The 27,711-nt window shown below is 39.5% G+C and overlaps 1 protein-coding gene and 1 long non-coding RNA gene across 2 annotated transcripts in view; one reads left to right on the top strand and one right to left on the bottom strand.

The window, feature by feature from the left end:
* Positions 1-2,819: 2,819 nt before the first annotated feature.
* YPEL1 (yippee like 1) lies at positions 2,820-23,446 on the bottom strand. The gene is made up of 5 exons (XM_068653894.1): positions 23,150-23,446; positions 20,333-20,615; positions 9,887-9,930; positions 8,336-8,444; positions 2,820-7,278 (listed from the first exon to the last, which is right to left on the bottom strand). Exons 2-5 carry the CDS (start codon positions 20,447-20,449, stop codon positions 7,189-7,191), a joined length of 360 nt encoding a protein of 119 aa, XP_068509995.1. The 5' UTR covers positions 20,450-20,615; positions 23,150-23,446; the 3' UTR covers positions 2,820-7,188.
* Positions 23,447-23,638: 192 nt separating this feature from the next.
* The window catches only part of LOC137841211 (uncharacterized), a 37,048-nt gene continuing 32,975 nt past the window's right edge, over positions 23,639-27,711 (top strand). Inside the window, exons 1-2 of the long non-coding RNA XR_011088488.1 lie at positions 23,639-23,874; positions 27,563-27,678. This is a non-coding gene — a long non-coding RNA (uncharacterized lncRNA). The remainder of the gene's footprint in view (positions 23,875-27,562; positions 27,679-27,711) is intronic.

Here is a 27,711-nt window from a genome sequence, read left to right as displayed (position 1 = left end):
CTGGACTCAGCTCCGGGTCCCAAGGAGTAGAGTTTTGCTCATAGATGTTTTTGGAAAACTAACTTAACTTAGCAGATGATCATTTCTAAAGATGTCATAAAGGTATTCTAAAGGTTAAATAACATTTGCACCCCTCCTTATGGGTAAAGGGCAAGCCATGCTGTGATGGGGTTTGCATATATATGTGCATGTATATATGTGTGTATATATATATATATATATATATATATAAATATGTCAGGATTCAAACTCTGTTTTGAACAAAGGCTTACTTTGGCCCTGCCATTGTCTTTGCTTGAACTGGAAAGCTCTGAAGCCTACTTGAGCAAGAAGGGCAGTTAAGCTATGCTATTTACTACAAAAATATGGAAATCTGAGCATGCAAAAACCATGTATTACTTCATTAAAAACTGAAAAATCTGTTTTCTACAATAAAGTAAAATAACCAAGCAATCAGATTTAGACGTAACACAAGCACGGGATAAACTTGCTTTCATTGTGATTGTTTTCCTGTTTAGGCTACCTGGGATTTGTAAATAGAGACCTACACATGTCCCACTATGGCTTAACCTTAGCACTACGGTGTCACATGCATGAAGAACCCTCAGCTAACACAGGTGTCCACTTAATTACATTTAACAGGCACAAAAAACATCTAGTGGAAGTTTCCAACTTTCTGACAAGGCATCTGCCCATCTCTGTTTACCTGGAGGTCAGAGATCCTCCAGGTATTTTCCAGCTGGTAAGAAACAAGATTGGAATTCACATTTTCGAATTTCTTCTGGTAATCTAATTGCTGGTAGTTGGTGTTTTTACAGTCCCTCTGCTTCATCAAAATTTAATGGGTTGTTACTATGAACATTTTGAACACTAAATCTTTACTACTTTGATTATATCCATTTAAAAAATAATAGTTTTTTTATTCAGTATCATGCACCTCTCTAAAATGCCTTTTTTATTCTTACTTTTCCCCCCAATCTAGAAAGATAATTTTTTCATCCCTAAAAGAATAAAGCCAAGAAAAGGTTAAAAGGAAAAAAAGAGTTTATCTGAGATGACAGCTTATAGGAGCATGAATAAAAGAAAGGATAGCAGGCCATCTTCCGTTTTTCTCAAGATGGAAATATTATGTTTGATCTCATATGTAGAGCATCCCCGTCCCTTTGTGAGATGAAATGATGGATTATTGAAGAGACTGAATAAGTCTGTACTGAATGACTTCATTCTCCACCTCCGTCAGTTGAAAGGGCTCATATTAGATGCACTATTGACGATGTTCAGTAATTGCTGAACATTGAATTAAACCAAATAAAAAACAAATTCCTCCCCTAAATACTGCATGAGTCTTTGCTACCAATTTCTTACTTCATTCAAAGTGTTCAAACTCAAGCAACTAATGTTTTGTATTTACATTCTATAAACCCTATTGATTTAGCATCCTAAAAATAATCAAAGGATCACAACCACACAATTTAACCTTCCTTGGAGTAAGCAGAATTTCCAGGCACATTTCACTAGCACTTTAATATTATATAACACACACCTACATGTATGACTTGTGCTAGTAGGGAAGTCTGATGCAAAACATTTCTTTGAATTTATTTACACTGAACTGCTTTAATGCAATTAAGGACAGTCCTACACCTGCCATGATGTAGGAGAAAATAAATCACTGTAATAGTCCCATGCTACAATATTCAGAAATTTTAAGAGAAGAAATATTTAGTCTTTAAAATAAATAAAGACACAAATAACCTTTGTGCTTGTAATCATAACTGTTAAGATCAATATGACCATTTTCAGCTTAATCTTCAGGATATAACATCAAGGACTTATTGCTGAGATAGGCAGGGAAGACAATTTCAGAGCACATAGTGCTCATGGAAGCACAAAAATACGTGGAGGACAGGAAGGTAACCAGGAATCATCCGCATTGTCTTAAGGATGGACCAGATCTGACCAACATCATTGCCACGGTGATGAACCAACTGCCTGTGGGGAGTGGTTGATGCAATACGCTTTAGTTTTAGTGACTCTTGAAACTACTTTCCATAGCAGTCTGTAGCCTGTTACAGTTGGATAAATGGACTATTAGATGCACTGAAGATTGGTAGGGCTTCCAAGCTACTGGTACTAATTAATTACTGGTACTAATTAATAGCTGGTACTAATTAATAGCACAATGTCCAACAAGCAGCTAGTGACAAGCACAGTACCCTGAAGATCAATACAAAAGCTGATATTGTTCAGTATCTCTGTCATTGACCAATCCACATCACATCCTACTTATTGACTTGGGTGGGGGTTTTAGCTCCACTAATGCAAGAGAAAACTGTTTCTGTGGTTAGAGGAACTACAGAGGTTCCTTCCAGACAGAGCAGAACTAACAGGTTGAATGCCGGTGCTCACAGTGTGCTCTGCTCTCCGGATGACCAAGATAACAAAACAGAAAGCACACCCCTGCTCCCTACAATTCCACTGAAAGTTAGTGTTGAAGTGTGCACGGACCAACTCTCCCTTTAAAAGCACTTCATTTGCGTAAGATCCATGATTAGCTCAAAATGGGCTAGAGCTCTAGAAGTAGGAATGCATCTTAACTCTACTTTGGAAAGATTAGTGAAAGGAAAAAAAAAAAAATCAAATGTTTAGAGACAATCTTCCAAGAACCTAGTGAATCGGATTCAACCCATACCTTACAAGTTTTTAAGATCAACTAAGATATCTGGGCTTTTCTCTCTGGTCCTATTAGATAGAGAGAAAAAAAAAAAAAAACATACGAACCTAAATCAAGACAAGACAGCACAAAAATAACAAGTAACTCAACAAAACAATTGAAAGCTTTTATTGTGATACCTCAAGTAGATACAATATAGTGAAACAACAAATGATGTACAGTATTGCTAGGACAAAACAGCAACACAGCCATGTCACCTGTAAAAGAAAGCATTGTAAAGAGTTTAAGAAACAATGAGGCACAACTCAACTGCCATTTTTGACTCCTGCTTTAGGCCTTAAACCGTTTGTAACAGTCCTTTTAAGAGAAACCTCTGAAGTGTCTGTTCCTTTTGCAGTGTTTATACTGCTGGTTGGCTTAACATGAGTCTAAATGAAGTACAATAAAGTGTCCAAAAGTTAAACAATTTGACAGCTTCTTCCACTTATCTCCATTGTCAAAGAATGGAGATGTGAAAAATTTAGTCTGTGACTCCCTAGGCCACTGATGCTGCCATCAGACTGCTGCGATGAGCATGCAGAAAAAGCTCTTTACGAGCATTATTCAGAGGGAGGCCTCAAGTCCGCCAAAAACAGGACTTGGCATCAACAAACTCTTGCACTACCTTGATAGACCAATAAGAAATACGGATGACCACTTGGTTTATGGGTGTACCGATGACCTTGTCAGCACCTCTGAGACCAGATTTTAATTTAAAGAAATTTCATAAATCGTATTCCCTCTCCTCTCCCACAGATTCCTAAAGGCTACAGAAGCAGGCGGGGCACGCCACTCAGGTTGACAGTTATATTAGGCCTTGCTAGGGGGAAACTAGGCTGAATTGTAACAAACTTCATTAATACAGTTTGCCATTGTATAGTTTACAGCGAATGAGGGGAAATGGCCCTTTTTTGCTGGTAGATAAAATTTAATTACTAGATTGCTAAGAGTACACAGCAATAGTGTACTCTTAGCTGACGTGTCAGCAAGCCCTCACTAATTCTGCAGCTTATTTCACAGCAAGTCTGCAATTAACAGAATTGTAAAAGATGGCAGCATTGTCTTTTATTAATCAAAAAGGTGGTTAGAGCGACCGGCCAAAGAGTAATTCTACCGTCTGGAAGTAGACTTAGTTCTGGAATACCACTGTTACATCCATTCTTTTGGACCAAGACAGAGAATGTGTGGTCAGATTACCAGAGTCACATAAAATTATGATTAATTACTTTAGGACAGGTGTGGCTTTAGAGGTTCAGAGGAAGAAAGCTTTCAATACATGTACATTTCTGCTAGCAAATTCCTATGCATCCCAATGAACATTTCTTCTAAGCCAGCTCATAGTCAGTTCATTTGGTCCAAGAAAGAGCCAGCAAGAAACAAAGGTTCACAAAAGCTTTTTGTTACAGTTGTAAAAAACAAAATACAAAATAAATGTTAAGACCAACAATAAAAATAACCAGTACAAGTAACAAAAGTGCTCAAGTTGGAGGGGAAGTAAACTTGCCCAGAGCAAACACATACAAACTTTAAATATAATCTTTAATATATTACAAAAATTGGTTAGAGGGAAAATGCTTTAGTAAAATTTTTTTTCAAGTAAGTTTGTTTTTCTTTCAAATGACTGCTGGAGGGTTCAGTGACCAGACTGACCTCTTCACATCAGACAGCAGCCATCGCTATCTGGATTCTACTTTCACCAAAACCAATAACAAGAATTCTCTACATCTTTACAAGGGGAAAAAATAATCATTGACACTGCCAAGCAACACAAGAAGAAAATTCACCTATTCCCTCAATAGAATGAGCCTAAAGAACTGTTACATGGCAGCATGAAATTGCAATTCTGTATTAGTTCTACTCCTTCTAAGCATCCACTCTTAAAAGACCAAAAAGAATATTGCTTTGTTTGGTTCTCTTAAAAGCCATAAACATCACATATAGATCATTAACTCTTTATGCCAGCAGTCTGAAGCTCTATGCGCTAAGCACTTGATGAAGTCCCAACCTTTGGCATCAAAGTTAATTAAGGTTTTGGTGAAAATGTCCAGTTTAAAATACAAACAATGCACTGAAGAAAGAGGTTGAATTTCTAAGTAAGAATCAGACTGTTACAGACAGCATTAACTAAGAGAGAGCCAAACCCCCAATTTTATAGAGAAAAGTATTTAATACTTTACATAGTTTCTTTAATTTCAACTCTCTACTGAAAAGCAGCTATTACTTTTGTCTTCAGTCCAGTGTACTTCTTCAACAAGCCTGTAGTCAGGAAATATGAAAAGCCAAAAGATACACAAACTTTACATAAACGTTTTCACAAGTGTTAACATTACAACTGGACTTTGAAGCCAGCACAAACTTTTGTTGATAGAAGTTTCAGTGCCTTTTTTTTTTTTTTGTCAGCAACATACATTACAATGGAGGAAAATAAATCTCAAGAATTCCAGGTCAAAAAGATCAGAAGACAGGCAACACCAAAGCCCATCTTGCATCAATGACATTGTTAAAAACAAGACTTTGAAGCTTGATCTTATTTGTGAACATAAAGTGTAAGCCACAAAAATCCAGATTGAACACAACTGTACCACCTCAGGTCTCTGGACTGAAACCCAACAGCTTTAACCACTTCTCTAATTTTTACATATTTAATTCATAGGTATAGATCATTACAACATCTGGAATGCAGTTTAGCCAGCCTGCATCAGAGAATGCTTACACGTGGGAGAACTCGTCTCACTCCTAAGAGACTGGAAAGCTGGTTTTAAAGATCTGTATTGCCCCTACCCATTGGCATATTTTTTTATGCATGACAAAATTTCTAAAGTGCAGTAGAATTCAGAAAGCCTATTGGAGATTCACAAAAACATAACAGCAGCAATGGCACCTATGACTAACCTTTGTAGGTGCCATGATATTAGAATTGTTTTTGAAAGAAAATGATTTTGCATTGCAAGGCTTTCATACTGTTCAGTTATAGTACTGATGTAGTGTTAAGGATTTTTTTTCCCAAGCATCTTGTTCTCAAGCATTAAATGGATTAAGATACAAAAGGTCTTCAGAAACTGTTTAATTTGAAAATAAAGTTAACAAATTTTTGTAGAGCATTTCGTTCAAAGATGCTGAGAATGTGCATGCACAAATACCAACAGCTAACATTGTACATACACCTTTTAAATGATTCTCTCGTTAACTCATTCCAGTTAAGAAATAGTGGGAGATCAAAAGAGAAGGTAAGTTTCATATAAATTTTTGTTATAAAAATGTATTTGGGGATGATTTAGCCAGCAAACCAATAAACCCCTTCCCCCCCACCCTCAAATTTTAAAAACTATCTTGTTATTTTATGAAAAACTTAGTCAAACTTCCCTTCCCTCTTATTACCCCTCCTTTTTCTATGTGTACTATATTAATTTTCATCTCATAGGCTCTGACCGTTTCTCACAAAAATAAATATTTTTGTTCAAATGTAGCAGAAGCAGAATACCTCAGCAAGTTTCCTTAATATCAACCTCTTTGTCCAGTGCATTAGGACTATACAGTTACATGGAACCAGCCATAAAACTTCACTGATGCACTAGTCCCTGTTACTGGCAAAGGTACAGTACCAAAACTTTTTTTTTTTTTGAATACACCAACTAATTATTTTATTTTTTTTTCCAAAATAGAAGATGTATATATTTTTCTGTCTTTTTATCTTGCAAGCTATACTTTTATAAATTTATTATCCTGGAAAATCCTTAGGGGATGTGTTGGTCTTAATTGAACATATTCTATAGCATTATTAATTTAAAATCCTTCACGGGTATTTCATTACGGTATCAAGCCTCTAGCATAACTCGTCCTAAAAACTTAAGATCTGCTAATTTCAGTCAGTACAATTGAAATATTTTTAAACTGAGCACTGTACCTTTAACCAAATTCACTTACAAGATGTACACAGGTTGTGGTACACTCAAATTTAAAAAAGAGAAATTAAGAACTACAATACTGCATCCCCTTCACTGCCAAATACATCAGAAATTGCTACATATAAGAAAGCACCCCATCCCATACATTCTTTCAGACTGCTCAGATATAGAACTTATACAGGATTGGAGTGTGGGTGTTTAGGCAAGAAGCATGCACAGCGGAAGGTAGCATTAAAGGCATAGGTCAGAGATAGATGCTAACCAGTAAAATCCATTTTCAATTAGTGAACTGTTTCTCTAGTTTGAGAGAGTTTAGAAAAAGGTCATCCAAAATGTTCCAAAACAACTGTTCACACAATAATACACATACAAAAAGAGGGAACTTACACAAGGAGAAAAGGCAAACATGGCCTGAAATAGCCACTTACACTACACTACTCATTTGTGAGGTTTCAGAGTTCAGTGATATTCTCAGGGCCACTCTAGCCAAGCTCTTCCTTTACTTTGCGTTAGTCTTTGTAAAGCATGTTCCACAGAGTATTGTCCAAACAGAAGGAAAAGGGTTATGATTCACTCCCAGCCATTGTCTTTTATCATGTGGGCAAGTTCAATGATAAATTTTCCTTCTTTGTATTTCTGACTGCTCTCGAAAGCATGTTCCTAGAAGAGAAAAATCAAGAAATAAGTTGGGGAAGTAAAGTATTTTAAACATCAACCTTACATTGAAATGACAAATTAGAGGCATTAACATTTGTATTTTTTAAGTTGTTCGTGTTCTGTGTGTATTCTCTTTCCTGGGTGAGCTACAAGTTTTCTAATGGATGACGATTTTGGTCTCTGAATTGCCTATATGTAGTCCACAATACGAAACAAAATCATAAATGCATTAAATATAGGATTCACTTAAATATTTTTTGTAACTATCCCAGACAGTCTTTAGAGTGCCTAACAACATACATGTACAGCATTTAAAGGAAGAGCCACATTGGTTTTTTTTGAAAACCAGCATTAAAATTGATACACTCCTGATTCAAGGTCTAATATCAGATTTTTTTATGTACTACAATGCAGTTGCTGGGGCCAAACCACTAAAGAAATTCTGATCTCAGTTTTTCTTGCTCTTCTTTTGTATTTATTTCTAGACATAACTGTATGTCTTAAAGTCACAATGTGAGGCTAATAGCACACCAGAAAATATACCGAATCAACAAAAATCCTACATATACCACTGAGAATATAAATGTTAATCACACAGCACAGTTGCAAGCATTACACACAACCATGCAAGTGCACAGACTACTTTTCAAACATCAGAATCTACTTCACAGTAGTAGTAAGCAGTGAAAACGTGCTCAGTACCATTCATCATAGTTTTTTGCTATATGAAACAATTTTTGAAACCAAGAAAATTAAGACCCGTTTTGTGAATTCCTTACATCTGGTTTAGTGTACATGGTTGGTAACGTCAGAAAAAGATACTACAAAAGTATTAGCTATATTAGCATCTATGTCTCATGCTAACTTTGTTGTCTTCAAAATAAAGTTATTAACTGCTACAATGCTCCAACAGATACAAGAAAGCAAAACAACATTACTGCCTGATGTATGCCAAAGCACTAGAGCTAACACCAACTAAACCATCACTACCACTGGGCCTACTCAAATAGCTGTACTTCAGCATATAAACATTTATCAAAAATGTAAGTATATTGCTTACATATTTCCATCCAAGAGTGGTTTTACAGTTTTCACAATAGATATCTGCCACAGCATGTAAACCTGTCAGAAGAACTCTCTCCTCTGCTGGACCACAGCCCACATTTACCCTGGGGGATGGGGAAGAGAGAGAGAAATGACTCAACAATTAACTGCATGAGACTGCTTTCTTTCTTACCTGCCACCGACCTTTACTCCAGAACACAAAAAAATAATAATTTAAAAAATCAAATATAGGTGCCGAACTTATACACCGCAGTAAAAGTAACTTATTTAGTTACACTTAGCTGAAGGATGAAAGAAAAAAGGGGGATTCTTTTTGTTTTTCAAGTTATTAAGACTACACATCACACTGTTGGTTATGCCCACTGGCTCCCACCACCAAAGACACACTAAGTAGTTAAACTTTCAGAGAACAGAACACTAAGCAGTAACTGGAAGCCTCTTCAGTTTTGGGCTTTTCTTCAAAAACAATTTGTGACCTCTACATGTCCGTACCAGTACATCAGCACCAACAGCTGAATTTAGAACCAACTCCAAAATAGCAATAGGGAAAAAGCCTTGTAAACATTTCTTTGCTACAGAGCAGACTAAGCCATGATGAACAAACAGCAAGATAAAAACAAATTATCCCATGAAGTACTGCATCAAAATATTTTCTTCATGAATAAGAATCTATGCAGAAAAGATCAGGCAAGGTTAAACAATGTTTTTGATGGTGTTACAGAAGGACAAAGTGTTGCCATTTTTGCTCTTTTATTACCAGTTTCTTAGTACTGCAATTACACTGGAAATCCCAAGTCTTCATTGGACAACTACATATAAAATGAATCTCAAGGATCTGCAATCAAATCGTTTGCAGTTATAGTTCCCTTATCCTGGTCTAAAATAGACCAAGACACTTAACTTCATTTCTTTTTCCGAAAACGCTGCAACACAATCAACTGCTGTAAAAATAAAGACAAAAATTCAATCTTGTGTATAAGCTTAAAATACATCCATTAGCAAATTCAAAGAACGAGCCTTATATTATGGCAAGTGGGTGCCTAAAACTGCAAAATTGCAAAAGGATCTTTTGCATCTAGCAGGATCGCAATATTCAAGGTCACTTAAGATATTCTGAGGATACTGGTACACTACCATGTAAATTTAGCTAACTATCACATGGAAAAATTCTCCTTTAGACTACAGCAAAGTTGTCTAAAGCAAACTTACAGTCGTGAAATGCTTTGACTTCTGTAATATCTTGGAGTGGCAACTTTTGCTCAAGATAGTTAGCATTACATACAGAAGAGGAATTTTTCATTAACACCCTCCCCTAAACTTTGAGCTATTAGCAGAATTATTTGAAGTATAGTAAACTAATATCTGTGTGTAGGTACTTAAAAAAAATAATCTCAGTGACTCTTTAATAACTATTGCTGGTGAGTAAAAACACTCCTAAAAGAAGAGTTCAAAGTGCCTTACATAGATTTCTACTGAATTCTGCTTACAGAGCATACCAAAAAATTACACTCTTAGGTAGTGTACAAAACTGTAGTAAGATACTTACACAGAATTAAAGAGGTAGGCTCGTCCCTGGCTTCCCTGGAAGGACTGCATTTCAAAAAAAAAAAAAAAATTGCACTTATTAAAAAAAAACAACAACAAAAAAAAAACAGTTAAATAATGGTGCATCGACAAGTATATAAGCTTAATACAATAAATTATTTAGAACAAGTTACAATAAGTCAAACATTTATATAAATTCTTTCTTTATTGTAAAGCCTCTTCTGCACCCAAATTTTCACCTCCTTCAGATTTTAGCAACTGTCTTATGTATTGTTCAAAATGAGGCCCACTATACAAACAAAGCGTGCTCATAACTTATCTCTCTCCAACATACCAATTCTCATGTTCCTAGATATCCTTTATACTAAGTAAAATAGTCTGCTCTTAACTCAAAAGGTGTTATTTCGAACTCCTTTCTTCTCTCCTGCTACACCCAAAAGACAATTTATTTCATTTTGTCATTCCATGTAGACCAACACAATTCTGGATCACGCATAAAACCTGAACTCTCTATTCAGGAAATACATGAAAAATGTATAAGCTTTGCTTTATATTAATAAACTGTTAATTACCAACTGTTATCACCATGTACTTTTATTTCTCTCACATTCCTGATAGATTGTGGACAAAAGATGACTGAAAACATTCTTGCTTGGGTCTAAGTTGATGTGTTACTTCAGAGCAGTAGCACATTTTGAAGTAAAATCCCTAATTAACCACACTTACCAAGGGTTGGGTTGGTTCGAAGAGCTGTTTCAGTGCATGTGAACTACATCTTTGTTCCTCTGCACCAAACTAAACCAGCAGCTCTTCTACTGTGCACTCTGCAAATGCTAATAATAAAGATACAGAGGCTGGCACCCATTACCAGATAGCCCTGAGCTACAAGCATGCCTGCAGAACTTGCAAGCAGACTAGACGCAAGCATAGGTAAAACATTCAAATCTTACGTAACACATCACTGTTTTATCTGTTGATTTGTTCCTTCTGTATTAAATTACTTGATAATTTAGACATAGCAATAATTTCCCAAAGAATATCACACTAGAGATTTTCTTTCTTTCTGCAGTACTGAGCTCCATTGAAAAGATCTCTAAACCTTCCTTATTTTTTCCCCCACAATTTTCCTTACCTAACCTACTTTCAGTGAAACTTAGTCGTTTTTTGCACATTTGTTCTCAAATATTTTAAGAATCCTTTAAGTTCTAGTATTGAAGATCAAAGACCAACTTTTCTGAAAGCTGCATTAGATCAACATGGAAGAGTTTTGCAAAGAAAATCTCAGCTTGAATATTTTTGAATACTTTCTTTGGAATGGTTTTACTAACATTAGGCATGAAAACAGGCCGAAGGCCCTTGCTGCAATGGATGCTTCTTCTGACATGTATTTATAGTTATATAATCAGAAGTCACTTGATGCCAAAACAGATATTGTGCCAGCCTAATGATTAGCAATGGAACATCAATACCAGTAATACAGAATCACAGAATCATTAACGTTGGAAAAGACCTTCAAGATATCTGGTCCAACCATCACCCTACTACCAATGTCACCCATGTCCCTAAGCACCACATCCAAGCTTTCCTTGAACACCCCCAGGGACGGTGATTCCAGCACCTCCCTGGGCAACCCGTCCCAGTGCCTGACTGCTCTTTCTGAAAAGAAATGTCTCCTCATTTCCAACCTGGACCTCCCCTGGCACAACTTGAGGCCATTCCCTCTGGTCCTATCACTAGTTACTTGTGAGAAGAGGCCAACCCCCAGCTCCCCACAGCTTCTTTCGGGTAGCTGTAGAGGGCAATGAGGTCAGCCCTGAGCCTCCTCTTTCCAGACTAAATACCCCCAATGCCCTCAGCCACACCTCATGGGCCTTGTGTTCCAGACCTAAATATATTAACTACTTAGACCAGTTCGCAAAAAAAAGCATAAAATGAAAGCATGAATCTAAATGAACACTTTTCGATGAGCAATAACCAGATTATATATAGCACCAAAGAATTTTGAAATAAATCCACAACTCTGGACTTCTGTGCACAGCACTAGTGGCAATGTAGTTGTATACAGTGCCTAGCTACTCATAAAATCTCACCTTAATATGAGAAGTTCTACTGGGCAGCCAATAGTGTTAACATTTACATTTTATTTTAGCAACCATTTAAATAATTAATAAATGGGGATTTTAAGTTGGAAAATGGAATTGTTTTATTTCATCTGTGACAAAAGAAGTACACTCTCCATTACCCAGAACTGCAAGTCTTATTTTTAACAAAGTGAGGAAAAAAGAAGGTTATGTAGTAGTAAAAGCTAAAACTTCAAATACTAATGACACTGAGAGGAGAGACTCAGTTGAGTACAGTCTGAACAGCTCTGAGAGAAAGCGATCCTTGCACCTCCCCTAAAAAATAAATAAATAAATAAACAAACAAGCACCACTAGTTCATTTCTCCTGAGAAACTTCAGACTAACTTCTGTTAGCAGTGGTTGATTCATTCGATACAATCTTTCTCACCTGCAAACATGTTTAGAGGCTAAATTCAGTATTTACATGTCATAGAATGAATGCTTTGTTGCCCAGCTGGGAAGGGTGAGCTCCTCCACATTTACACCACTCACAGATAACTTGAGAGCAACCTGTGACAACTTGCACTGCTGTGCTCTGCAATACAGAATTTGCATCTTGTCATTTCAGTGACAAGAATTTTCCCTTAGAATCAGTGTCAGACTACATCAACGTGTCACTGTGCAGTCGAGTCTGCAATACATCCATGCACAACTTTTATACGCAGGACTGAAGTAAAAGCACTGCAAGGATATCAATCCTTCAATTCCTGGGCTTTTGACTTGCCTAACGAACTTCTTAACTTGTCAGAGCTTGGCTGCCATACTTCCTTGCTTACACGAATAGCTAAAGAGTTTGTTTTTCCAAAAAACTGTACTCAAAACCCACAACAAGGTATACATCTGTCGCATACCCATTGTCTTGACCAGGGAGTGTTGATTAACACATAGGGCACCCATCTACTAACAGGTATAAAAAGGTTTATTATCAGAGTTGTATTTCCTGATGCATCCTATTAGCAGGACTAAAGGGAGAAAAACTCACTATGGCACTTGAACTGCTTGCTAAGCTTGTAACTTGGCTACAAACAGAGTATTTTGCATAACCAGACAAAAAATTAATACTGAACAAACATTTGGTTGTACCTGCACTGAGTTTCTCACACCCTGCGCTGCATGATTCAGTTATACTGATATGAATTTTAAGAGACTGACAGGTTAAACACCTTGTGCGTCAACTCTTCCACGGAAACGAAAGAGCAGAGCATGTTAAATGGCAGGGACTAACAGGCATAACTGTTCAAACCAGTCTCCAGACAAACTGCTCCTCTGCAGAATAAACATCACCTGTGCAAATGCAAACCTTTACTTCATAAGATTTGTTCAGCACTTCCCAGACTGCTAGCACTACACAGAAATCATAACTAAACCAGAATATTCTATTACAACCATCTGAGTCTGAAATGTATCTTACCCACTAGAGGAATTAGAAGATAGTGACCAAGCATTAGCAAGTGTGACCAAGTGTCATCAGTAATGACTCAGAGCAAATGGAATTTTTAATTAGGAGCTGAGCAATTTACCAGTTCAACCAAAATTCTGTTAAAACAAACTTGCTTTAAGTCTGCTTTCTGATGGTCCTCAATTAATAACCTTGTATTGATTTATGAGTTAACTTCTTCCCTAGAAAACTGACATCTCTGACTGACTGCCTAGTTCTACAGGCAGCAGATCTGTAAGACCCATAACTATTTCTCAGTCCAGCTCAGCTGGAATCATCTAGAATATCTGATATCATAACCAAAATTGTTTAAATGTGCCTAGGAATTAAACTAAGGTGAACTATAACAGTAGTTTGGTATTATTATAATTTCAAGTCATCTGACAGAACTCTATTATCAATAAATATTATAGTAAAGAAGCTTTAGCAATGTTTCACTTGCACACTAGCACATACTCACAGAATTAGATATGAACTATGTTTCTAAGTTAAACAGTAATTAGCTCTAATACCAGGATTAGCTGTTTTACCCAGGAGAAAAGGAAGTACCAGTTAAACAGAACACGTATTTACTGCTCTAAGGCATACCTAAGAGCATGGGTGGGGGAAGGGAAGCTACTGAAGGGCTGAACATGTAATTAAATATTCCTCACAGGCAGGATTAATTAGATGCTCCACAGAAAACACCTAGAGAAACTACTAACTTAGCATGTATTAAAGGTATGGCAGGCATTAGCACAAGCCAATTAGAATGGCATTATCAGTACCTTCCTTAAGGACAACTTACAAGCGACTCCTAACACTGAAAAGGAGTTTTAAAGAACAGCAATGAAAGAAGTCCATAGGGGTCTTGTTTGTTTGTTTCATTTGCTCATTTCCTGTCATCTGGTAGAGTTCTCCTTACAAGGGAAGATGGATCAACCTCAGTTAGTATTATGAGCATACATGCAATTCAGAGAAATATTGCTCAGTAATGGAGAAGACAGTACCTCTTAGAGGTGGGATTCTTAAGGTAAACCAGAAATATGTAAGTGCTCTGATGTCTGAAATTATCTTCTCAGCACCATGCACCAGAGACTGTAATGATCTCTTGCCTCTTCAAAATTTGAAAAATAAAGTCAGAAAACAACTCAGCATAAACTACAGATGAAAATTTTTTTTAGGAAAAAAAAAGTTTCATTTGCTATTTCTCTCACATCTAATTCTGTAATACAGCAAATAAGAGACAATGCTGTTCAGGTGCTTACCAGGCAAGTCCTGGATGATGGATTCCATTACCATTCAGTATTAAAAAAAAAGTTTTAAAAACACATTTCCATTTAATTATTTAATGATTTTAATAGAGTTATGGAATTCACTATGTAGACAGCAACCTTAAGAAAATCCACTCCAAAAACTGCATTCCCAAAGATTTGGCAAATGATAATTTCAGAACTGAAGGCTTTGTCAGGCAAGTTATCCAGAGTTATACTGCATCTTGAATTTATTTCAGAAATAACTATGTCAAAACACCTGTAGAGCAGAACACTTCCCTTGCGCACTCTCCAGCTCTTTTAAGCCCTTGGATCTATTCTTAGGCATTTTCCAAAGACTACTTTTCTTCCAAAAAAATAGATATTTTATTCTGTCTTTTGATAAAAGTAAAGAGCTTCTTATAGAAAAAAATATCACCTGAATATTTGAGAAATTAGAACCATTTTGAGACATTTCAGCAGGGAACAAAACCAGCCTCCAAGCACATGACAGGCCCAACTATCTTTCCAATTACTCCTTACATCATATACAGAGAGATTACCAAATTGAATCAAGCTAAGAGCAGCACATTCACTTAAAGACAATAAACCCTTAAAAAAAAATCCTCTTGAACTCATCAATTAAACAACAGCAGAGACAAAAACAGAGATTGCTAAACAAGGCTGAAGTTGTTTTGGTATCTACTGAAGCTGAAGACTTTTCCTTCTTATCAGTAACACCACAGCAGACATACCCAATGAATGATTTAGAGAACTGAAATCAATCACTAAGATTGTTGTTTGTTTGTTTGCTTTTTACCCACGAGGTAAAGATTTCTCAGTGAAGTCAATGACAGCTACATACATACATATACACCTTTATGCAGAAATTACTCTTGAAAATATTGACCCACGTAGCCTTGTCTTTGACTTCATATGACTTGTTCCACCTCTGGGCTAGATATGGTTTGCAATGAATGGGATGGAAGAAAGTGACAGTATTTATATAGGCATCCATATAAAGTAATGCAGACTTTCTTCCATTGCCAGCATTAAGACATATAATAAGTCAACAGTCTTTCACAGAGGTCAACCTTGAGTAACAAAGTATTATCCATTGCAATTTATCTATAGGTTCTAAGGTCCCTACTAGGTATTTGTATCTCTTCAAAATTTGTTGGATCCTGTCTGAATTTTGAAATTATTGCAACTTAGCAGATACAAGCCCTTCTCAAGTGTTTTAGAACCTACATTCAAGTAACATGTTGCCTCCTAGAAAGATTAACTACTGCTACTAGCCACTGTGCGTTCTCTACCATTTACAAACAAATCGCAAAAAAAGACTGAAAAAATACATTTTAGAATTGCTTTAAAAGCAGCATACGTTTATCATTTTAGAGGCCACACAAGTAGCAACCTCTTCCAGACTTCAGAGCCTGCTAGAAGCTCTCCCTTAAAACTTACGTTTTTGGGTTTGTTTTTAATTTTTTTTTTTCTTTTTCTGTGATATTTAAGTATCTCAACTCCAAGAAGTGCCTCTTACAGCATCAATTTTGCCTTCCTCCTTACTGAGGTCTGTGGTTGCTGGCTGATACAGAGGCTACCTCTCCTGTGTTTGGGTACAGTCGTAACAGGATACAAGTCTAAAAAACATTAATTTACTTCTTTTTTATAAAAGAAAAGCTGTATGTCCTTCCTTGACCTCAGAATCTCCTCCCATGTAGAGATAGAGATTCCATGTAGAGATAGAGATTAACATATTCCTTGTAATAACCTAAAGAAAAACTCAATGTTTACCATTCACTCTAAAGACTTCGCTAAAGGAGCAAAAGAAAAAATCAAAACTTCACATACTTATGTCAAAGATGTAAATAAGTAGTGTCTAATAGGCACTTACATCCACTTATTTGTTCTGTTATTACACAATCCTCCAAACCAGCATTTTCCCAGGGTGACAGAGGTTATAAGTTATGACAGCTGCTGTGTGTGCACATGTATTTAGCTGCACAGACTACTGTTTTTCAACACCTCTGCCAGTGACCACTTCCTGGTTTGGGACTCCTGTTTTCAGCCAGCCTTCCCCTTTCCCAAGTTCCCCCCTTAGACACAGAAGGCAGAAGGTTATGGAATAGAAAATACCTACAAGTGTATGCCCTAATCACTATCTATGTGGCTTCCAACAGATAGCCCGTTCATAAAGGCAGAGAAAAATGAGACTACAGATTAATTCACTTATACAGGTACCACATTTTTTTACTGTCTTAGTAGTTTGCCTTTTTACTTCTAAGCTACTGCTAATGCTCTTGGTTGCCATTTTACCATCAGCAAGGGCACAATAAAATAGACCTTCATGATTAACTTTAAGGCAAGAAGAACCTGCTGCTCAGAAGAGAAATCAAATGGAAAAGGTGAATTGTGTACGCTGCCATCCTTGTCAGACATTTGACATCAACAGCTCTCAGAAGGAAGAGAATTGCAAATTTGTACTGAAGTCTGGTATTTTGAAGCAGAGAATCAAAGGGACAATTGACAGAAATACATAGTGCTCTCTGCCTTTCCATGACAGACCAACACCACTCATGCCATAGCACAGCTTGTCTTCTCATCTTGAAGTTGAAAACACTTTGGTAACAGGTATAACAAATGTTTATACTCTAAAGCACATTTGAGATCGTGTTGTAGCTGCTTTAATTTAAGCATGAACCATGCATTTTGGCTTTTTTTCCCCTAGCCATGCAGAAAAAAGAAAGCAGGAAACAACCACAACAGAGTGGTTATAGCTAGATAACAAGTAGTGTTTGCTTGTATTTGCTGCAGAACAGCTGTGACAGTAGGGTTCTGAAGTAAGACTACCTAGTAAGTATTTTGGAAAAACAGCAGGAATCCATAGCTAAAAACTATTTACTGAAAGTTTCCCAAAGCTTCAGCTTCAAGCTAGACTCTTGAAGTGAGACAGGGAAGAAAGAAAATCAGGTTGAATAGTCCAATTCTCTGCTCCATCAATAAACCCACAACAGCACAGGAACACAGTATAGCAAATAAGCAGAAGATTCGCACCTCCTTCTTCCCCAGACCATTTCAAAATATGATCTAGGGGGCAATAACAGAGTCAATGCTCTTTTAAATCCAAAGGAGCAAAACATTGGAGAAGTGTTCTAGGGTTTTCAATATTTGACTGCTTGTTAGCATAAGCATAAATCAGGTTTAAGAACTCAAAAGCACAATTTTCATTTAATTTTAGATTGTGTACAATTAATGTGTTATAGTTTAGGCTGCTTTAAGTGTTTTTGCTGCAGCTGGGTAGTCAATATGGTAAACAGTACTCCATAGATGGTTAGTATAAATTGCTACCATGTATCAGTAAGAGCACTTCAAGGAATATACAGTTTAGGATCTGTTAGGTCTTCTTACTGTTCCAAGAGGAATTTCTATGCATTCTCTAGCATAATTCTTACATTTATTTTCCAGGTTAACCTGTGTTTTCTTTTAAAAGAAATCCATTTTTGTGTCTTCCCCACCTCCTCCTTGTATATCACTAGTTAATTTTATTATTCAACTTTTCTTTACTACTTCACATTTGTTTCTATCAGAAGAACTTATTGAAAGTAGGAAAGGATGCAAATTAACTTCACAGGAAGGTGGTTTTTTTCAAACCTATTTTCCAAATAAAAGTACAGTAGATCAGAATAGCTTTTATTTTACAAACATACAAAATAGATACCTGACATTTAATGTATTTCTCAGTCTCACAGAGAAAATATGGACAAGAAATCTTAAATCCACAGAATGTAGGCCAGCTGTCAAATAAGCATATTATCAACATACAAATACAGGAATTTGTAAGTCCTCACTGAAAGTTACGATTAAGATAGGATTAAGTTAAAATCCATATCTAAAACCCCTTCCAACCTAATTAGAAGCAAATTACAATATTTGCATTTACTAGATTTTTATAAAAATAATTTCAAACATTTAAGTATAATATGAGCATGTGATTTACTTCAATATTACTTCCAACATTCTTCTGAGCAAAACTCCCAAGACGTCAGATAAGAGCAGCCTTACAATTGCCACAGTGCTAACTGTGGCACTTTTGTCAGCATACAAAAAAAATTTAAGTCCACTGAAAGAACAGCTTCCTTCAGGTATGTGTGCTTAGGTTGCATTTCCTCAATGAATTTCTCTCTCAAGAGATACAGCTAGTGGAGTTCATTCTTTCTGTATACACCTACAACCCAAAGTTCAAGAAATATGTAATCCCTTCCTACTGGTTTTTGGCCCAGGACACATGGTAAATGAAGCTGTGTAGACTGCTTGTAGTTTACAATCAAATGATGCCAAGATGATCCCTTTTACTCAAACTCTAAGTCAAGATGGAAACAATTCAAATGCATTCATATTACTATCTGCATGTTCCTCTTGTTTTTTGTTGACCTTAAAAAGAAACAAGTACATGTACAATCACTATGGAGAAGACAAGGAACTTTCTTCCATTTATTACAAGTCAAAACAAGTCTTCCCTCATATCATTTTAGATATGCCCCATACATGCACTAAGTTGAGGGAAACAGTTGCTTAGGGGAATAAAGCAAAGGCAGAAGAATAAGCAAGCAATACAGAATAGCCAAAAAACAATCACCAATTTTACTGAGTCAAAAATGTTTCTTGGTATCTAGATAAAGATTTAAATGGTTGGAAAAAAATGTATTGAGAAAGCACAGTATTTTCTCATAGCCCTTTAAAGGATAAGTGAGCAAGCATACTTCCCCTCCACTCAAAGAAAACCTCAGTTAAGTGGCAGCTTTCTCACCCTCATCTCTTCAGCACTCAAGAGCACCTTAGTGCTGTTGCTGAAAGCACAAGCAGACAGCAACAGAAAAACCACTAAAGGCACTAAGAACTTTTATTCAGCAGAATAGCTAATATATAAGGAACTTTGTATTAAAGAGGTTTGAAAAGCAGCTGTTCTCCACCACCACACCATTAAGAGCAAATTCCTCAGGAACTTATTCTGAAGCAAAGAATTAACCTGTTTGCTAAGTATTTACCCCAAACTTCAAGTTTTACCATGCATTTCACACACCACAAATCTGTTTCTTTCAGCAACAGGTAAGGATAGGCCTAGCCTGTTTCAGTGATCCACACATCCTCTACATTTAGACAGAACCATTTTGAACATCTCAGATGTATCACATTCTTTAGGGACTGGTACACAGGAAAGGAAAGTGCATTTACAGATTCTGTAACATCAGTGAAAAACTCTGGAAACAGCCATTTTTGTGACTTTAAATCAAGTAGTCAAAAATAACCTTTACATGGAATAACCATAACTAGAGTAATTCCCACCCTCCGAGATGTATGTTTTCTTTCTCCTTAGCAGATTTTGAGATATGGAATCTCACAAATAATACCTACCAGACAATAGATGGAGTTTGCAAACATGGGAACTATTAGATCAGTCTTTATGCCACACTTAATAGTTTTCAGAATGTATCTAGTCCTAATTATGCACTGCCTATGACCCAAGAACGAACCCAGGAAAGATGCTTTGAAGTATGCATTGGATTTGCATCCCTTATCTACTGGGAGCAGCGATGCAATGATAACCATTTTGGTTGAGAAATAATTCATGAGGTCTCTAAACAAACCACTTGCCTTGGAGATCAATTCATCATGATTGGCTAGATGGGCTCTGCAGTGGATACAGCTGTAGGTTCGGTGACAGTTCGGCAGGTAAGCCTGGAACGTTTTTGATTTTGTCATTTTTACCATCTCTGCTGGTGGCTCCTCACTCAGCTCAGGGCTGGCACTTGAAGAATTACAACTTTGCTGAACTCGCTGACAAAAGAAACACTGGAATATGCAAGCAAAAGCCGTTGTTGTTCTGGAGTGTGTGTGGCACTTTCCACACAAATGACAGAAGAGAAACAGTCACAACCTGTAGGTGAAAAGAACAGAAAAATTAACAGCTTTACAAGGCCACAATAAACTTGTTATTCAACCTTAAACACAAAATGAGGTGTTATATAGAGCAAGTGTCTGTCTGTACTATGGTACGCTTGTTTCCATAAAGCCCCTCAAGTTCCATGTGACATAGCAACAAGCAGTTTGTTCTACTAGTGGCTTCTACTTGATCATGTTTCTAATGAAGGCAGAGATTCAAATGTTTCTCCTTGAAAATCACTGTCAACAATGTATCAGGTATACTCTATGAAATGCATGCAGAAGTTACAGCAGAAAGGCAGGGGACTAGAGAATTATTTCTTTGACATTCCAGTGGTCAGCTCCAATACAATACACGACGAAGCATCTTAGAAGATATTTGCTATGACCAACAATAAACATGCAGCAGGTATTTACACCGCAGCTTTCAGCTGTATCGTATCTAGCTTTGAGTCGAATACCAAGTAAGATGCTGCCACCTTTGCTAGAGAGGCTGTGTATCCTCCTCTTTCCAGCTCTGAGGAATTATGCCTTTAGGCAAAAACCTTTTGACTACTGTCCTGATCAAAGCTAATTAGATTCTTCCTTACTCTACCCAAATAATTTTAATGTATGCTGCTGAAATCAGTCAGATAGCAAATGCTAAGTTCTGCACAGGGAATACACAACTGCTTTAATCCCCAGGCTGCCTTTAAGAAACCCTACTTGCGTAAACAGAAGGCCAGACCTTCCTGCTATGCTGGAAAGCAAGCTTTTGTTTCCCTAAAAATTGCAGTCTAAATATTCAGAGAGACATTTATTGATCTGCCAAAGGCCATCAGCTACCACACTGCGTGTCAGGCTAATGAGCAATCCAAACACGAACACTGCACAGCCACTTATGTCATCAGCCATCAGGTGACAGACGGAGTAGGTCAATAGCACAAGCACAGAAATGAGAGCCAATAGAAAGAATTTACACTATCTTGATCCAGCTATTCAAACAAGCATGCAAAATACTTATCGCAGTTGTAAACTGTGTGCAGTGCAGCAGTTAACCACTACTCTAGCAGTAGGACACTAGTAACACAAACAAAGATAATGAAAGCCACATAAATTAAGAGTTGTTTATAGGAAGCAGTCATTGTGCTTCTGACGAAGTCTAGAGAAAGCAATCTGTACAGCAAGCTGCACAGAAGAGGACCGTAGCGAGACCTGATGGGTTTTTTGTTTGAATCTCTAGCTTGTCATAGTAGAAGTGGAAGGAACTCGAAAACTGAAGGACTTGCCACAGAAGAATTGTTACTAATCTTACAATCAGTCTGTCTGTACAGGCAGAGGTAAGCCACATAAACACGACATGGCGCAGAGCATGTGCAGCCCTAGAAGTAAAGCAGCAACAGGAACTAGCTGCCGAGCACAGCAGGTATCTACAAGCCCGAAAGGCTTTTCCAAGTCACTGGAAAGAAAAATATAGGTTTTACATCGTATGTTTGAAATATTAACCATATCAGCATGAAGAGCCAAACTTCTTGAAATGACTGCATTAATAATTATTGCATTATCTTGGGAAGATGGATGTATAATTAGGATTGTGAGGGAAGAACAAATTCAGAAAACAGCTGGCTTTTGTAGAACACCTCGCTATTAGGCTGCATTTATTACGGGGAATAAATAAATGCGGGAGAAGGAGAAGAGGTGCAGAAATGCAACCCTGGAAGCCAGGCACACAGAGCTCCCCCCCTCAGCCCCCTGCCTGCAGGAAGCGGCGCACTCGGGGCCGGGGCGTGCAGCAGCGGCCGGACCCGCGCCCGCCGCCCGGGGGGGGGCACGCCGTGACGTCACGCAGGGGGCGTGCCCGGCGGTGACAGGGGGCGGGGCAGCCCAGCAGGGGGCGTGCCCAGCCCCGCCCCGCGCGGCTCCCGGATGTGTAAACAAACACCCAGCGTGCCGGGGGGGCGGCGCGGGGCAGGCCGCGGGCAGCCGGGCTCCCCCCGCGGGGCGGCACCGCGCCGCCTGCAGGAGCCCCCGGAGCCCTTCGCGCCGCCGCTCGCTGCCCCCGGACGGGGCCGGGCTGCCGGAGCCCCCGGGGAAAGGCAGCGGCAGGGCCAGGCGCTGCTGTTCGCAGCCTGGGGGGGGCAGGGAGCTCTCCCTCCCCTCCGTGCCCAGCGGCTCCAGGAGGCTCCGTGCCCGGCAGGGAGCTGCCCGCGGGCACCCCCGGCCCCGCCGCGTCCCCCCCCCGTTATGTAAGGGGCCGCCCCCCGCCCCGCACCGGGCGGGCTGCAGGCAGGCAGCGCTGCCGTCACTTCCAGGCGCTATAAATAGCGGCCGAGCCCTCCTCCTCCTCCTCCTCCTCCAGAGGACTTGCCCCGGCGGCCCCCCCTCCCCTCCCCTCGCCTCCCCTCCGGCCCCACGCACACACAGGAAACCGCGGCCCCCAGCGCTGGGGGCGCCGCGCAGGGTCGTCAAAAATAAATAAATTAATTAAATAATATAAAAAAAAAAAACAGAGGGAGAGGGGCCGGCTGCCCGCCCGCTCCGGGTACTCACCGCTGCGCCCTGCCGGCTCCGCTCCCCAGCCGGGCCCGCGAGCAGCAGCCCCGGGCCGCTTCCCTCAGGCGGGGTGGCGGTGCGGCCGGTGTGAGGGGGGGGGGGGTCAGCACCGTCCAGCGGGCACCGAACGGGCACCGACCGACAAAGCGGGGCGGCTGCGTGCGCGCCGGGGGAACCGGGGGGGCATCAGCGGGGCCGGGAGCCGGGCGCGGGTCTCCTCGCCTGAGGGCCGAGGCCCGGCCGAGGCATGGTGCCGGGGGCCCCGCCGCGCTGCGCGCCCGCCGCCGCCTTTGTTGTGTTCCCCCGGGCCCGGGGGCGCAGCGGCCGTTAAACGCGCTCCCACCGCCGCCGCCAGCCAATCACCGCGCGCGCGCGCCCGCCCTCGCGCCCGCCCCGCCCCCTGATTGGCGGGGAGGGGAGCGCGGAGCTCCGCCCCCCCCTCGCGGCTTGGTGGGGGAGGGAGGGGCGGGGCCAACGCGGAGGGCGGGCCCCGTGGCTCCGCCCCCACCCGCCGGCCGTTGGGCGCGTGCGGCGAGCGCCCCCCCAACCCCCCCCCCCCTCCTCGTGCCTCACCCCCCTCTGGCGGGAAGCGCGCGGGGGGCGGGCGGCGGCGCTGAGGGGGCCGTGAGGGGAGCGCCGCTGGGGCAGCCCCGAGCGTCCTCCGGGGGCTTTGCGGGGTCCCAAACGGAGGCGGTCTGTCTGTCAGGCGGCTGCTGGACAAGGTAAAAGGCGAGGAGGTGGCATCGGTCTGGAAAAGTTTGGTGCTGCGGGGAAAAAGCGTCAGGAAAAGCGCCTTGCTGCAGCCTGGGTGCGAGCTGAAGGGGCTGCAGCGCTTGTGTCTGGAAAAGGAGTTTGGGGAAGGGCTCAGCGCTTACCGATAAACAATGCACAGGTTTTGAGGCATAAAAACACATTTGAACGCTGAAGGGCGATTCACAAACAAGTCGGTTTTGAAGCATCCAGGTCTGTTAGCACTGCTCTCACTTTCCTTTAAAAAAAAAATAAAAAATAAAAGGTAAATAAAAGCTAGCCCCTAGTTTATTTTGGCTGGACTCTTCTGTGTACTCAGGCTCAGCCTGCAGAGACACAAACTGACGAAGTCCATGACGAAGCTGTCATTTACACTTTGTACCTTGAGGCAGGGCTCGTCTGTCGTGCTACATAAACACAGCATCAATAAAACTAACTTCACCTCTTTCTCTTCTTGTCAGTACTGACATCTTTCTTCTTTAAATCTTTTATTTTCATTTTTTATTTATTTTGACCTGAGGGGCTTTGGTACTTTGCAGAATATTAGAGAAACAGGAGCTGTTACAATTCCATTACTGGCTACGATCATTAAACTGTGCAGTAGTTGATTTTATTCTGCAAATCCTTGAAGACCAGTACCGAAAAGTCATGCTTGCACAATAAAAATGAAATCCGTATTGGTGAAACAGCAGGAAACAAACATCTGCAGAAATGTTGCCAGTAGGGCTTTAACTGCAATTTCCCTGTCATCTCACCAGCTCCAGTTCTGGTAGCTGTAGTCTTGTACGAGGGGGGAAGGTGGTAATCCGTCTGATTTAGCTGCACTTCAGGGAGCACCAGTTCAGGCTTCCTAATCCAGTTGCCACAGATGGGTTAGATGAGGCGTATGATAAAGGCATACAACAAGGTAATAACTGGAACGGAGAAAGAGGCAGGGATGTAGCGTAACCAAGCAGAGAAATTGCATTAGATATGATATAATGTGGAGACTACATAAATCTTATTGATAAACAGTTTCAGACAGTAAAAAGTTAAAAATATCCCATAGCCAACTTTTAACAACAAATTTTTAACAAGCTATTTCTTATACTTCATTTTGAGGGGCCTGTTACTACTCTCCTGTAGGAGAGATTTTAGTCCATTCCTCCTTAGTCAGATTGACAGCTGTTTTGACCTGGTACAGCTGATTCTATATCCTACACACTCAGCCTGCTCCATAACATTGTCTAAACATACCACAGTATGTTTACCATAGCTTCAACTTTTATTTTATTTTATTTTATTTTATTTTATTTTATTTTATTTTATTTTATTTTATTTTATTTTATTTTATTTTATTTTATTTTATTTTATTTTATTTTATTGTTAGGAATGAGTACAATGAAGCGACAAGCAGAAGGTCACAATAAAAAAAAATTTTTGATTTCTGCAGGTAGTGCTCCCTATCCCACATCTGCGTCAGTCCACATAAGCTGTGACTGGCACCTCACCGGTTCGCTGAACTGGTGGCAAAGCTCCTGTTGCAGTACCCAGCCCCCAAACGCAAAAGGCCCTGATACCACATGCGCACAGTCCTCATCAGTGACTGTTGTCTGCTCAGGGTCCTGGTTCTGAGATGTGACAGATGCTGCAGTAACTTTCTCTCTCCGGGGTCTTGCTGGTCAGGTGCTCTGCTCTGGTTCAGTACTGACTCAAAGGAGTGCAGACCTGGGACCACCTGTGCTGCCGTACATGTTTCTCTGCAGAGTGGATGCAGATACCTGGTGTCTCTTCTGTTTACCTCGAGAGACGCGCTGTGATCTTGGCTTAGGTGTTAGGAACTGCACAGGTTACACAGGCACAGGATTTAAACTCTGCATGGGGCATAATAAAACCCCACCAGCAATCCAATCCTGAGCATAGAAGTGGTTCTCCTTTTCAGAGATGACAAGATGGACAAGGGGGAGAAAGAAGTGTCTGTCATTCCGTGAGGACAGCAAAGGATCCTGAAAGTAGAACAATGTTTCCATTGTTTTAACACAAGCTCTGCTTCTCCACTGAAAGATCCAAATGACAAGGACACTGAGGGTTTCTTTCTCTTTGCTATTTGTTTCCCTAGTAACAAATACACAAGCTGCACTGTTAGAATACCATCCCTTTCTCTCTCTTTCTCTCTTTTTTAAGATAAAGATATGTCAAGGATGTATTCAATGCCTTCGGTAGCAGGTTAAAGTTGCTTATACGAATGAACCTCTGGTACAACGTGATGTACTTAACAGTACTGTGTGTAATCCACTGGGATAGTGAAAAAACTTAAAAAGCATGGAAGAAATTGAGAAATTTCAATCTAATCTAAATCTCAATCTCTATGGTGTTTGGCCTATAAACTCTTAGGGTGAAGTCTGCCTTTCACAATTGAGCTTTGATCTTGATTAGCAAAGCAGATGTCATACTACTACTACTAAATCCTGCGTAGTGTCCTTATTATATCACAACCATATTATCATCAGTAATATAATGCTCAGCACTTTAATGGTGCTGATTTTGACAGTCTGACAACTCTTGCCTATGCTTCTGTTGCATGCTCTGCATCAAGAAACTGCAGTTTAAATATCTTTCTGTAATAGAAGCAGGGACGTGTTACTGTTTCTTATTAAGGATTCTAATCAAAGTTATGGTCTGTAGTGCTGGAATTCACTGGGTTGCAGGAGCTGTAGAGCTGGAACTCAGTCATTGTTTTTGTGGATTAGCATGTTAGAAAGAGAACTGGTAGGTGAATTTTATTAGAAACCATAAGCCATTCTGGAAACTAGACAAACTCCAAATGTGACAAGTAGAGGCAGGAAGTATTACTAAAGGCCTCTAAACTGAGAAAGAATTTCAGGATCATTCCTTCCTTTTTTCCTCAAACATTTGGAGATTTAACCAATTAAAAAAAAAAAAATCAATTGGTCTCAGAATTGTCAAGATCTGTGGTCTTTGCTTTAGCTGAAAGAAGACAACAGAAAGAGGAAAAAAATCATTTTTTAGGTAAAAAAAAAAAAAAAAAGAAGAAAAAAAGCTTGCTCTTCTCAGTTACTCAGATTTATAACGCTGTGTTCTCCCAAGTTCTCCAAGAAAAAGAATATGCATTTTCTTCTTGGCAGCAGCCAGGTTAAGGAGTATAATATAGGAATAGCTGACATATAATGAATGTTGTAAAGGGTGCTGGTCTTTAAAATGAAATTGGGAAAGAAAGAAACAAACAAAAAGCTAGCTGGTACTAACTAGCTGGTACTAACTAGCTGGTACTTTGTGGCGTTAACTTATGGGAAGAGACAAAAGTAGAACAAACTTCTGATTACATAATATGAAAAGATAATATTATGCATTAATTGCAAAGCAGCTCACTGTTAGTTCATAAACAAATTATACTGGTTCTTGTTACCGCATATTTTAGTTATTTGTCTAGTACTGTATGCAAGGAGATATTTAGGGCAAACAAGGAAATTACTATCTTTTCATTTGGCATGATTTTTGAAACCATTAAGAGTAAGTATTTGATTGTTATATACACTTTTAAACAAAAGCGTAAGACCAACAAAGAGAATCATCCTCTGTCCATTTGATAGCAGCACAGTAAAAAAAGGGTGATCACAAGTGTCAGCCGTATTTACACCTGAAAATTGTTTCTCATACTAGGTAAGCAGTGGAGAGAAAAGGATGCTGGACTCATGAAGTTCTGACTGTCCTCAAAAACAGAACTGCTCAAAAGCGGGAGGACTGCAGGGACTGCAAGCAGCTACTTGCATAGTTCAGTAAGTTGGAAAGCCCTGAGATTCTGTATCATT

This window comes from Anas acuta, chromosome 17, assembly GCF_963932015.1.
Source record: "Anas acuta chromosome 17, bAnaAcu1.1, whole genome shotgun sequence".
In the NCBI taxonomy this organism is placed as follows: Eukaryota; Metazoa; Chordata; class Aves; order Anseriformes; family Anatidae; genus Anas; species Anas acuta.
The sequence above is the reverse complement of the archived record's forward strand: the minus strand, read 5'-3'. Positions and strand labels throughout refer to the sequence as shown.